Genomic DNA, 13,124 nt, shown 5'->3' with positions numbered 1-13,124 from the left:
AGTACACGAAAATGCAGTCAAGTTTAGGGATGGATAGTTCGTTGATAAAATTCTGGCGTATCACAAACAAACAACTTGTAACGTCTCACTTCATTGGCCGAAAGATTCAAAAACATCAACAATAGTAGTGTGCCCATAATTTGACACAGGTGACTGACAATGGAATGTACTATGTTACTACGAACGTTAAAACAAGGATTTGTTTAGTTTACAAATCTTTGGTCAAAAGAATTATATAGATGTTTTGTGAATTTCAAATAGTTGTGTCGATATATTATACTGCAGCAACACATGTACAATTACATGTATCTTGTACTGCATTATGAAAAATATAAGGATAAAATAAAAATACATGTGCCGCTTTTATACGGATGAATAATGAACCACTTTTAATTTCTTTCAATGTCATAGTTACTTATGATCAGGATCTCATAATACTGATCCATTACATTATTTACAATAATTTATGATGGGTTGCACATTCCTCTTCTGGTGTTTTCATGCTATAAAACGAACACACATAACGTTACATAGTAGCTTAGTGTTTGGTCAGAAATTAAGTATCATAAACGAGCAAATTGCAAATATAGAAACAAAACAACAATAATCGTATCATTTGTGCAAGTGAATGAAGACGTAGTATGCAATGTACTATCATGGTCACCACGAAATTCAAATGAATTCAGTGAAGGCATGTTGGTGGAAAAAGAATTAAAATGTTACATCTGCGAAGATGTTTTCTTTTGTATGTGTGGAACTAAAAAAATAAATAATACTGGTGAGAAATATCGTAGTTAATAAGGAACAATATAAATGTACTGTTTTCAAATTTAATTGGATGAAAACTTATCTTTTAATTTCATACTGTAAGAATAGTGATTTGCATAACATTGTTGCACTATCCGCCAAAGTGACGTGTAGTATACATACATATTCAAAATGAAATACAAAATCTTACATTAGACCGTTGGTTTTCCCGTTTGAATGGTTTTACACTAATTTTGGGGCTCTTTATAGCTTGTTGTTCTGTGTGAGCCAAGGCTCCATGTTGAAGGCCGTACATTGACCTATAATGGTTTACTTTTATAGATTGTAATTTGGATGGAGAGTTTCCTCATTGGCACTCATACCACATCTTCCTATATCTATTTGTAATAAACTGATAAACGAAATATTAAGAAATTAACGATGACTGAATGCATGCACAAGAAGGGGCTCATGTTTTTATCAATACATGTAATGAATAAACACCCTTTTAAAAACTGATTGTTTTCTATGTAACTATTTATTAAATGTTTACAATATATAATTTAGGTTCGTTTTTCAACCGAAAATAGCAAAACAGTTATTTATAAAATTCATGAAACATATCGCTGGAATTTATAAAGTACATTTCCTTCCACTGTGCCATTGTTTGCCATCTCTCTAAACAAAGCATGGTTGGTTAGATGTTCTGAATTTACTTAAAATTTCGTTTTTTTCCCCTCAAAAACAAGTAAACTGAATTAGAAAAAAAATCACACTATCTTTAGTCAAATACATAAAACTTGGGAGAGATATGAAAAGACAGGATGAGCAACCTGGCAAACTGGCCAAAAAAAAAAGGCAGTATGACGATTTATGTTACAAAAAAAAATTCCGGACAAACTAATAAAAACAAGGCAGAACCGAACAGACTGAAAAATAAAAAGACATAAGGCAGATTTTACAGTATTGTGTTCTGTCTCCTACTTTCATGTTGCTAATGTGACGGAGACAAAAATGAGTAACGTTAGCGACATTTGGACATGTCACATGAGCAACAACATCTTTAAAAGTTAAAATGTATGCACACAGTGATGTTTAATATATGCCTGGAGTAATAAAATTGTACAGTCGGGTTTAGAATTTCTAAATATACAGAATGTCATTTGCAGGTGTACTTTATATCAAATGAATACACAAGAAACCAAAAAATTAGTAACGTTAGCGACATTTGGACATGTCACATGAGCAACAACATCTTTAAAAGTTAAAATGTATGCACACAGTGATGTTTAAAATATGCCTGGAGTAATAAAATTGTACAGTCTGGTTTAGAATTTCTAAATATACAGAATGTCATTTGCAGGTGTACTTTATATCAAATGAATACACAAGAAACCAATTCGTAATAGTAACATTAGCAACATCTACTATCATGACATTATGTTTTGTTGCGAACGTCTTTTTGATGGACGGAATACATTTAAGGTCCTCTTGTAACGATATTACATACAACTTACCTTCTTTGCTTCCCCATCATGTGAAGGAACTGACTCCGAATCTATTTCTGCAAAGGGCGATATCGTAACTCCTATACAGGAGAGTTACAGATATAAATATATGTTGCTCACGTGACACTGATTTGGACGGAAACCTCGAACAGTAACGTTCGCAAAAAATAAAACAGCCAATGATATTGATTCCTCAAGTCCTTTGACCCCCTTACGTCATCCAAATTTAATATGATTGCTATTTTCAATTATTTATAAAACCCGGGATAAAAATAGCTACAATGGGCTGTCTGAGAACTAACAAGAAAATTGCGATCGTGACATACCACAATGGACGGAAAAGACGTGACGTTAGCAACAATATTATTAAATTACCTTTTTTAGCCTTTACCAATAAAAATCTGCCTTAAAGTTATGATTAAAACACAAAAGAAGACTTTTTATTAAAATATAAGTCCATGTTATTAGGCTCCACTTATAAATAATACTTCAAAATTCCACTCCAAATAAGCTGGATGTCAGTAAAGTAGGTCATGATGTCTATTCCATGTCCAATATTTTGAAATTGAAAACCCTCTAATTCTAACATAAAACACAAACACAGAGTAATTTTTATTTTTATTTACTCAGAAAGACACATTTTATTCAATAACATAATGCATTACTCCATTACACAGTCTGTTTCACAGTTTCAGCAATTGCTTTTTTGATGGATACAAAAAACAATAATTCCTTCTTATTGTAAAATCTGCCTTAACTGAGATTACAACTAAAAAAAAATAAAATGTTTCATCCAAGTCCCCCATCAAAATAAAATGGTAGCAACCCAATGGTAGATCGTTTAATTCCATATCTTTAATTGAGAACCAACTGAGAGGAGACAGTTGAATTAAATATTTCGACGTGAAAAATGTTAAGATTTTAAAGTTTAAAATTTTACTACTACACAAAATTATAAAATCAATGAGTTTTACATGCACATGTATAAAAGTAAGAATTGCTTTGGGATAATCAAGCACACAATCATGTATGTGCTTACGACGATGAAAGGTTATAACAACCTTGACCGGCTACATGAAAACTGATCAGTCCATTCAACTTTACAGTACGTGTGTTCTAGTTCCCAGGTGTGAGGTCGAAGGTTTGAATTGACCAATGAAAAGGATCGTTCCTGTACGAGTTAATCTAATAAAGTTTGTTTGACTGATTACGTCGCACTACCTTTTGCTAAGCTTGGCCGCAGTTAGCATAAGTGTAAATACAAGTTTATGTTTATACGCAATGTTTTTATATATTTGTTAATAAGAGTATGAAAGTCAAAGTATGTTAATTAGAAACCTGTGGGGCACTCTGGCTTCCTCTACCAATAAAGAACTGACTGCAATGAAAAAGTACAATAGTGCTGAAAGTGGTGTTAAACACCAATCAATCCTTATTGCTCTAATTGCTCAGAAGCATGGTCCCTGCATTATGTAACAAAAATGAAAATTATATCACCTAACATGAACAGCTTTTAAATACAGAAAATGTCATATTAAAAACACAAATACACAAAGTCATCCAACATCAATGCAATGATATTATTACATGTGTGTATTGTAAAAGAAATCAAGACATTATATCTTATCATTATGTTATTACTAATAATTTATGTTTTAATGAACTGAATAGCTATTAATGTTTTATGTATTTTCAGACAATATCAATCTTTTTGCAGCATCTATTGTTTTACCGCAGAATGGAATACATCCTATGATGCCCCCGGCAAAACAAATGGACAGTCCCAGTTATTATAACTATAGTGCCCAGGACATTGTGATGCATGTACAACAGGGTCTTCAAAATGGCCCCGCCCTGAGTCCGTCAGGGAACCCTCACAAACGATTAAAACGTACAACTATGAGTTCTATTTCGTCAGCAGACGATGAGGTAGAAAGTGTAGGTGATGAAAGTGAGTCAATGAGTAGTTACTATGGAAAATCTCAGGCAAATCTGAGTGGAAATAGCTCAGCAGGTTGGCAAGGCGATAGTATGGATCCAGGTAGGTTTCCGTATAATTGAGTCAGTCATAAATTAGTAAATAGTCTGTTTTGAATCCGGTATTTTTCTGTTACGACAATCTTAGTCAACTATTAACAAATTTGTTTTTTATTTTGTTGTTTGCTTCCCTTTTTGTAAGAAAAACATTGCATGAAGATTGAACAAATTGTTCTTACAAAAAATTATATATACTATACAGTCTAGGTACTGTTAAAATTCATAAATTTCATAGATTCTATGATGTTCCATATACCATGGAAATTCTAACCTTCAAATAAAAATACCTATGTCAGTAGTTCATTGCACTGAACTGAGTCACTCATTTTCCATTGTGGAGAAATTATTTCATTGAGTGCTTTTCAAAGATGCCACTTTGATGTTATTCAAGTAAATATCAATAAATGTTTGCTTCATCACACGTTTTTTTAATACATGAAGTACGACTTTAATCTATAAAATACGGGTATCATTTTCAATATGTAGACCTGTTATCTTTTTCTACGAGCAAATCTTTTATTTTTATAAGAATTTATTGAGAAACCAAAGTTTTATGGAGATCTGTAATTTTACATGAATACACATTTTAAAAGAGAATTGTCAGCTCTTGCATTGTAAACTTGAAACTGATGTTATTAGAGTCATCTGCATATAGGCTAACAATATGAGATAAGTAAAAGTTAACATAAATTACTAAATAAAATTGAAAATTAACTACAAGATAAATTTATAACTTTGATAAAATGTAAATATAGATTACAAAGTTTTCTTACTTTCTGAAATTATTTCCTGGTTGTGAAACTGTTTATATCTATAAAAAGACGCAGTTCAGTACAGTGCAATTAAATTTGAAACTACATTGGTTACATACTGTTAAAACATTGGAGTCAGTACAATGAAAAGGTTGCTAGGTTAACACCATGTAGGCTGATAGGCTGTTTATTGCATCCTTCTTTTTGTTGTTATTTGATTAAATTTAGAAAAAGTAGATATAGACATCTTTGCTTTATTAGAGGAATTTATTCTTCATGTAGTGAAGACTGTAATTTAAAGAGTTTTAAATGGCAAAATTTCATTTAAAAAACAATATAACAAATGAAACCTGTTTGTATATTATTCTCTTTAGATTAGATCTGTGTTCTTGGTACATGTACATGTATTCAAGAGGAAGAAACATTTGCATGTATTTCTACCAAGAAGAATGTTAACAATACTTATTATAGAATTTGCTATGTTTATATCTTTGTTGTGATGCTAACTATATAACAATATCATTTTTCATGCATTTCCCGCATATTTCCTTTGTTCTTGAAATAGTCCAAAATGATTTTTTCAAAAATTTAGAAAAAATAGGATTTCTACCGTTTTATGTGGAAAGAACTTCAATGAAACATGCAAGTACATGTATTAGGTTTGAGACAATTTATAGATACATATATTCCTGCATTACATGTATGTGTTAGGCTGCTAGAATTATTTATTCATCAGCATCACAAAAAGATTAATTTATTACCTTATGAGGTACAGGGTAAAAATAAATCGGGGATGACATATTTTTGTACATTTTATGTTTTATGTAGTAATGGATAAGACTTAATATCTAAAAAAGCCTGCTTAAGGATAATATAAATAAAACCACAAGAACTTCAATCTGCTATTCTTGGAATCATTTAGAGAAAAACAGCATCAAAGCATCTAATGACATTACTTTTTTAAAACTGATTAATGCACCAACACTTTTGGTTGTGGTAACGTAGTTTATATGATATTATACAAAATTTTTATTCATTAGACATTTACAGATCCCCATAATTCAATAGATTTTACAGCATTTCTATAAAAACATGCAAAGCAAACCTTTGATCAACTTGAAATTTGATAGTTGATTGCCATGTTTGTTTTGATGTTTGTAAACAAAAGGTAGGTAGTCAGTTTCAGTCTGTTTACTATTTACTGGAATATGAATTGACAATAAACATTTACTTCATTGCATGTCAGTTTTTATAGTCCAATCAAATCCCAGTATATATATAAAACAGACTGAAACTGCACCTACCTATTGTGTGCAAACATCCAAGCAAACTTAGCAAGCAAGTTAATCAAAGGTTTGCTTTGCATGCTTTTATGGAAGAACTGTAAGACAATTATGAATCAGATAGATTTTAATTTTTTTTGTCAATAAGTAGATATTTTGTAATTTGTCAATAAGAACAAAGGAGATATATGGTTGATTTGTAGTGGCTTTTGTACACAGGTATCACAACTCATAGCCCACCAGTCATGTCATCACACATCATCATCCATAGTAGTAAAGCCAGCGATTTTACCCCAGTCCGTTGTGTGCCAACTCCTCCACGATCAACCTCATCCCCAGGTAGATATAACCTTTCTAATTCTTATGTAATAGTTAAGGGCTTGTTTGTGCTTCATGTTAACGATTAGAATGTTACAAGCATGGAAATAAGAGGGAGAAGGTGGCTCATATAAAGAAAATATGAATGGTTAAGTTTTTCTTTAATTATAGTAGAGTTCGATGTACATATAATGTAGTTGTTTGTACCCCAACATGATGATAGGAGCTTTTTTTTAAGATAAGCTTTTGTGATTGCTACTGACACATTTTGTTTTTCAATGCAGAACATAGACTTGGGATGATATTCTGATACCTGGATTCTAGAAGCATTGCATTTGCTTTGTCTATTATAATTTTCAAACAAAGATTTAGAAGCTTGACTATGATGAGTTGAAAAATGAGAGCTCTTTCAGATGCATCGAACTCGTATACTCATATACTGGGCAGTAGCGGACTTTTTTTACAAAATTTAATTTTTCAAATGCTTACTCAGGCAGCTTCTTCTATTTTTCCAATACTTATATAAGAGTGTAATACCTAAATGCTAAGCATGATAATATGTGCATTCTTGTATAGTTTTGGATTTTGTTCCCCTATTAACTTAACAATGTATTTATGTTAGCTCCTGTCCAGTAGCTATAGACACCTTTTAATGGTGATTTTATGTTTGCTTTACTTTCATTAGGTTCATGAATGAATTCAATCTTCTTGGAGATGAAATCCTTGCAAGTCTTTGATCTTTTAGTCCACCATACAAGTTTGCTATGATACCAGGGGCGGATCCAGCCATTTTAAAAAGGGGGTTCCTTAACCCACTTCCAGGACAAAGGGGATGGGGTGGGGGTGGTTCCAACTACATGTCCCCATTCAAATTCACATTGATTGTTAAAAAAAGGGGGGGTTCCAACCTTGGGACCTCCCCCCCTGTCCTGGATCCGCCACTGGAAACTATCTTATTAATGTGGTCATTGCCAATATTTCATTCAATTTAAATGACTAACCATTCAAATTTTCTGATTTCTGAGCTCTTTTTCCTTCTCCAACATGAAACAGAAATGAGCTCTTAGGTACATGAATGATGTTTACAATAAAATAATTTTAGATTTGATTAATCTTATGGTTTTATAGTGAAGTCTGTCATTGTATGATGTTAATTGGCATTTTACAGATATTATAATATTACTGTTGCAGTGTTCTACTATGTTCAGTAACTTTAGTTCATTTTAACAAAAGTTTTAATGTTTATAATAAAACCATAATTATAAACATAGAAAGTAAAAGTGTAATGATAAAGACTGCTATTGGTTGATTTACTGAACATTGTACACCAAGAAAGAAGAAATTGAACCACAATAATTGTTTTACTTTGATACTTAGGATAATTGTAACAATGTAAACACATTTACATAGATCATTGTACACTTTTATTGTACACTGTGAAGAAATAGGAGATTTACTAGTGCTTGCTCGTAATAGAAAAGAATAGCTTGCCAAAGGCTCCAATTTGCAAGTATCTTGAACTGAACAAATAAGTTTTATATTTCCTACAATTATCTTATTGACCTTTATAAAATAGCATAAAAAAACCCCAGAGTTCATTTCATCTATCATAAAAAAGTATACATGTATTTAATTATAGTTTTATATTGCATCATTGCCTGCATTTTTATTATTGACATATTAACATTTTGATTGTCTTGCTAAATATACCAATTCCAATTTTATTACTTATTAATTGTCTTTCTTAATCATTTGGTGATATTTATATAATTAATTAATACAATTTATTAATATAACTAGATATCCACAAATGTATTGAACTTGTTACATGGTAGATCTAATATGAGCTATCAACATCAATTGATGTCTGTCACCTTTATTAGTACATCTGTAAACCTTCTTAAATATTTATTTCTTCGAATCTACTGGGCAAATTGGAAGCAAAACTTAGTTTATTATTTGAAGTGCATCTTATTTCAAATTGGGCCTATTATCCCAAGTATTCAGCCATCTTTACGGATTTTGGTTATATCTTGCATGTATACCTTCCTCATCAATTCAGAATTTTATTAAAGAAGACTGTTTTGGCCTATGAGAAATATTTACAGGCTCAAATGAAATGCTTTTATGTCTTTGCTTTGACCGCAAAGATCTTGAAAAATGTCAACACTAAATCCAATCATTATCAGTAATGTAATCAACCCAGTTCAGTGTGTGCACCCTTGTATAATTTAATCTGATGAATCGGATATCACAGCCATGTGTAAACACAGTTTTACATACACAGAGTTTGTATTGGTGTATTTATTAACCTCACAATTACTTCATCCACTGTCTACTGAGATACATAAAAGGGTAAATTAACATGCCATTAAACAATGTTTCAAAAATAAGTACTTATTATCATATTTTTTTTTTTACAGGAATGCAACAACAAATGATTTTATCCTCAGGTGCAGGACCTCCTCCTCATTCAGCAAATATGAAATTTCAAGAAAATGCTGGAGCTGATACATTTTCTGATTTTGTTTCGCTTGTATGCCAAGAAGCACAAAATTCTCAAGGCCAGGTAACATTCAATAAATGAAATGTTAAGAAATGAAGGTTGAAAGAGTTTACAATTCAACATTTGCTTGTTATCATATACAACAAATTTGACTATCTTAGACGTATAATTTATTATGTAAACTGGTAGCTAAGCAATTCTATACTTCAAATCATCTGCTTACATGTTGATTGCATATTTTCACGTTTTGACTAATTTATTTTCTGTGTATCATTGTACAAGTTCGTTTTCCTGTCAATGTCAGTCTGCCTGTGATCAGTGCTTGATATTTAAAAATATCAGAAGATAAATTGACAAAACAAGAAAGTATTGACACATGATTTGGAAGGAAATAGGATGTTGGTAATGCAAATAATGGTTTGCATAAAACAATGTAACTTTCAAAGAATGCATGATTAGTCTTAGTTGTAAAGGCTTTCACCTCGTTTTTGAAAACCTGTATAAATCTTCACTTGTAAATGTAAAATTGTTCTTACATTATATAACAGATATACACAGACAAGTAGAGTGATTGGTTGATAACCAGGGCAAAATAAGTAACGTCATTTTGACAGTCAGGAAAAGCTAAGTAATGAACAAGGAAGCAAATTATTTCTTGCCTCAGTCACCCACTTATGTGTGCCATGTTTTACTTAATCAACAAAGCATATTTTCAAAATACATAAAAAATAAATTATGAGGAACGAAAGTTATTGAAACTGGAAATGTTTTTGAATGAATTGTTAAGACATATTTGCTTTTTTCAAGTCAAACTCCTCTACACCATCTATGAAAAGTCCAGCGAAGATGGCTCATTATTTTCCTGGGATGCTGCCTCCACCCCCACCGCCACCTCCAAACCTGGCCAGACCAGTGGCCATTATGAGGACATCAGATGGACTTCCTGTAACCAGTGGTGGTCAATCTTTAATGAGCCCTGCTCCACCAAGTGAGTATATGCTGTTTTTGGAATAGTCAATATTTAATGCACCTTGCTCTGCCAAGTTGCATTGTAAACAATCGGAAATCTTTAATAAGCCCTGCTGAACCAAGCAAGAAAAAATAAACACCAGTGGGCAATTACTACTTCCTCATGTTGTTATCAGTGAGAAATCTTTGATATGTCACACTCCACCAAACAAATAAAGTTAGGAATATGACCCTGCTCCAAAAGATGAGAGTAAGAAGTAATTAGTAGAATATTTTACATAAGCCTTGCTCCACACGGTGAAAATAAGTTGGGAATATCTTATCAAGAGATAACTTAACCAAATGAAAGAAAATGCAGAGACACGATATAATATGATACAAGACCATAGAAAATACATTTGGTTCTTAGATACTACCCTATCAGAAAAAAATCTGTTGATACATGTAGCTTGTAGTTATTGATGATAAAAATGAATAATATACATGTATGAATTTCTGTACAATCTATGATCTATGAATGGTTTCACATATTATATTGGATTCCTTTCTGCTACTTTTGTTTACCTCAAGGAAATGTTTGGAAACTAATACACTAATTATTTCTTTCAAATTTTAAAGGTACCTGTAATATTCAGTACATATTAGTAAACAACACTTCTCCCGAGACATCAGCATAGTTTTAACCAGTTCTAATTGTTATTATGTTCCTCTAATAATTATCAGACAAAATGTTCCTCTAATAATTACCAGACAAAAAGTTCCTCTAATAATTACCAGACAAAAAGTTCCTCTAATAATTACCAGACAAAATGTTCCTCTAATAATTACCAGACAAAAAGTTCCTCTAATAATTACCAGACAAAATGATCCTCTAATAATTACCAGACAAAAAGTTCCTCTAATAATTACCAGACAAAATGTTCCTCTAATAATTACCAGACAAAATGATCCTCTAATAATTACCAGACAAAAAGTTCCTCTAATAATTACCAGACAAAATGTTCCTTTTAATAATTACCAGACAAAATGTTCCTCTAATAATTACCAGACAAAATGTTCCTCTAATAATTACCAGACAAAATGTTCCTTTTAATAATTACCAGACAAAAAGTTCCTCTAATAATTACCAGACAAAATGATCCTCTAATAATTACCAGACAAAAAGTTCCTCTAATAATTACCAGACAAAATTCCTCTAATAATTACCAGACAAAATGTTCCTTTTAATAATTACCAGACAAAATGTTCCTCTAATAATTACCAGACAAAGTTCCTCTAATAATTACCAGACAAAATTCCTCTAATAATTACCAGACAAAATGTTCCTCTAATAATTACCAGACAAAATGTTCCTCTAATAATTACCAGACAAAATTCCTCTAATAATTACCAGACAAAATTCCTCTAATAATTACCAGACAAAATGTTCCTCTAATAATTACCAGACAAAATGTTCCTCTAATAATTACCAGACAAAATGTTCCTCTAATAATTACCAGACAAAATGTTCCTCTAATAATTACCAGACAAAAAGTACTGGCACTTTAAAAAAAAAAACCCAGTTACAACCCAACTACTTTGGACACAACACCAGCAAAAAGAACAGTTCAATTTTGTTACTTTTACCTCTTTTAGGTTCTTCTAACAGTAACCACACTACAAGTACGTCTCCTGACACACCACCAGCTAACAGAACAGTTATGACCAGTCCTTTCTCTGTACTTGGTAGACCAGAACATGCGTTTGCACACATCCACCCTCAGGGACATCAAGTAAGTATATCTTCTGGAATTGATTGATAGTAGCTTTAATTTTGTTTTCATAAAAACAGATAATATGAACTTGTCATGGCCTTTAAAGGGAGCATCAGAGTTGTATGCATTTCAAAATCAGACCAAAACTTAAGCAAAGGAAAAAAGGCACTACACTACCTATAAAAGATTATGTGAACTTTAGGTTATAAACCAGTTGGTTATTACTATGACAGGGTTTTATCCAACCACAATTTACAGTCAAATATCTGAGTACTCTCATTTTATTTCTTCAAATTTCCCAAGCAGATATAATCTAAATTTATTCCAAATATCTATAAAGCATAGCCTTTTCATTAACTGTGTCATTTGTATTTGTACTTTTTGGATTATTGTAAAAAAAAAAAAAATTTCTGCAAAGGGATGAACAAAATTAAATTTTTGAGTCATTGCAACATTTATTCATCACTGAAAAATAGTATATGATGGAATTTTATTCAATTCAAGTTTATACATTTTACATTTCATAATATTGGTCATAAATATTCTTGATTAAGTTGAGTCTATGTAACAGATCAGTAAGTAGTTAAAATACATGTATGTTATCACTAATTTCAGATGTTCTCATACCCCAGTATAAGTCCTGTCAATATGAATGCCATAAGTGGAGTAATAAGTCCAACAACACTCAGCTTATTAGCCTCACCAGTTGCTACACCTAGGACAACTCCCCGGTCGACGCCCATCCCCAGATGGACAAACCCTTTTATATCACTTGATGAGAACATGGATTATGGAATGTTATCCAATTTCTATGGAGTCAACTCAGAGGAACATTTACTCAATGAAGGTATGTACAATCTTAAACAAAGGGTATGTAACAGGCATATGTAAATTCAGTAAATTTGAAACAGTTGATAACATTGATGGTACCAATTTTACTGCCTGAGATGTGCATTTTAAAAGTTTATGCAATGATTGCTGGAGTCTAAAACATTTTGAATAAATGTAATTAAAATGTTGACAAGCTGATTAAACCACAAAAGATAATAAAAATTATAAACAAACTAAGATGAGGAATCAGAACTTGGCATGTCAGAGGAAGATACTTTCTTAAGTTGAATGATTTCCCAAATTGTATTGCAGCAAAGTTCAATAAGATACTTCTGAATGTAGTTTGTGAACTCATCAACCTTGAAACTTTGAACATATATTCATTATGATCAGAACTTTAAACAAAAACATATGCCAAA

General features: G+C 31.5%; 1 protein-coding gene across 8 annotated transcripts in view; it reads left to right on the top strand.

Moving 5' to 3' along the window:
• The window catches only part of LOC139501056 (nuclear factor 1 X-type-like), a 39,840-nt gene that overhangs the window by 22,192 nt on the left and 4,524 nt on the right, over window positions 1–13,124 (top strand). For 2 of the 8 annotated variants that reach the window (XM_071290033.1, XM_071290051.1), the window contains exons 6-11: window positions 3,973–4,296; window positions 6,547–6,666; window positions 9,069–9,214; window positions 9,959–10,139; window positions 11,756–11,892; window positions 12,490–12,721. In XM_071290033.1, the coding sequence (XP_071146134.1) occupies window positions 3,973–4,296; window positions 6,547–6,666; window positions 9,069–9,214; window positions 9,959–10,139; window positions 11,756–11,892; window positions 12,490–12,721 (1,140 nt within the window). Of the gene's footprint in view, window positions 1–3,951; window positions 4,297–6,546; window positions 6,667–9,068; window positions 9,215–9,958; window positions 10,140–11,755; window positions 11,893–12,489; window positions 12,722–13,124 lie in introns of all 8 variants that reach the window. The other 6 variants (XM_071290025.1, XM_071290041.1, XM_071290058.1 and 3 more) reach the window with 3 other exon arrangements.

This window comes from Mytilus edulis, chromosome 1 (genome assembly GCF_963676685.1).
Source record: "Mytilus edulis chromosome 1, xbMytEdul2.2, whole genome shotgun sequence".
Taxonomy (NCBI): domain Eukaryota; kingdom Metazoa; phylum Mollusca; class Bivalvia; order Mytilida; family Mytilidae; genus Mytilus; species Mytilus edulis.
Note: the sequence above shows the minus strand (reverse complement) of the source record. Positions and strands in the feature narration are given on the sequence as shown.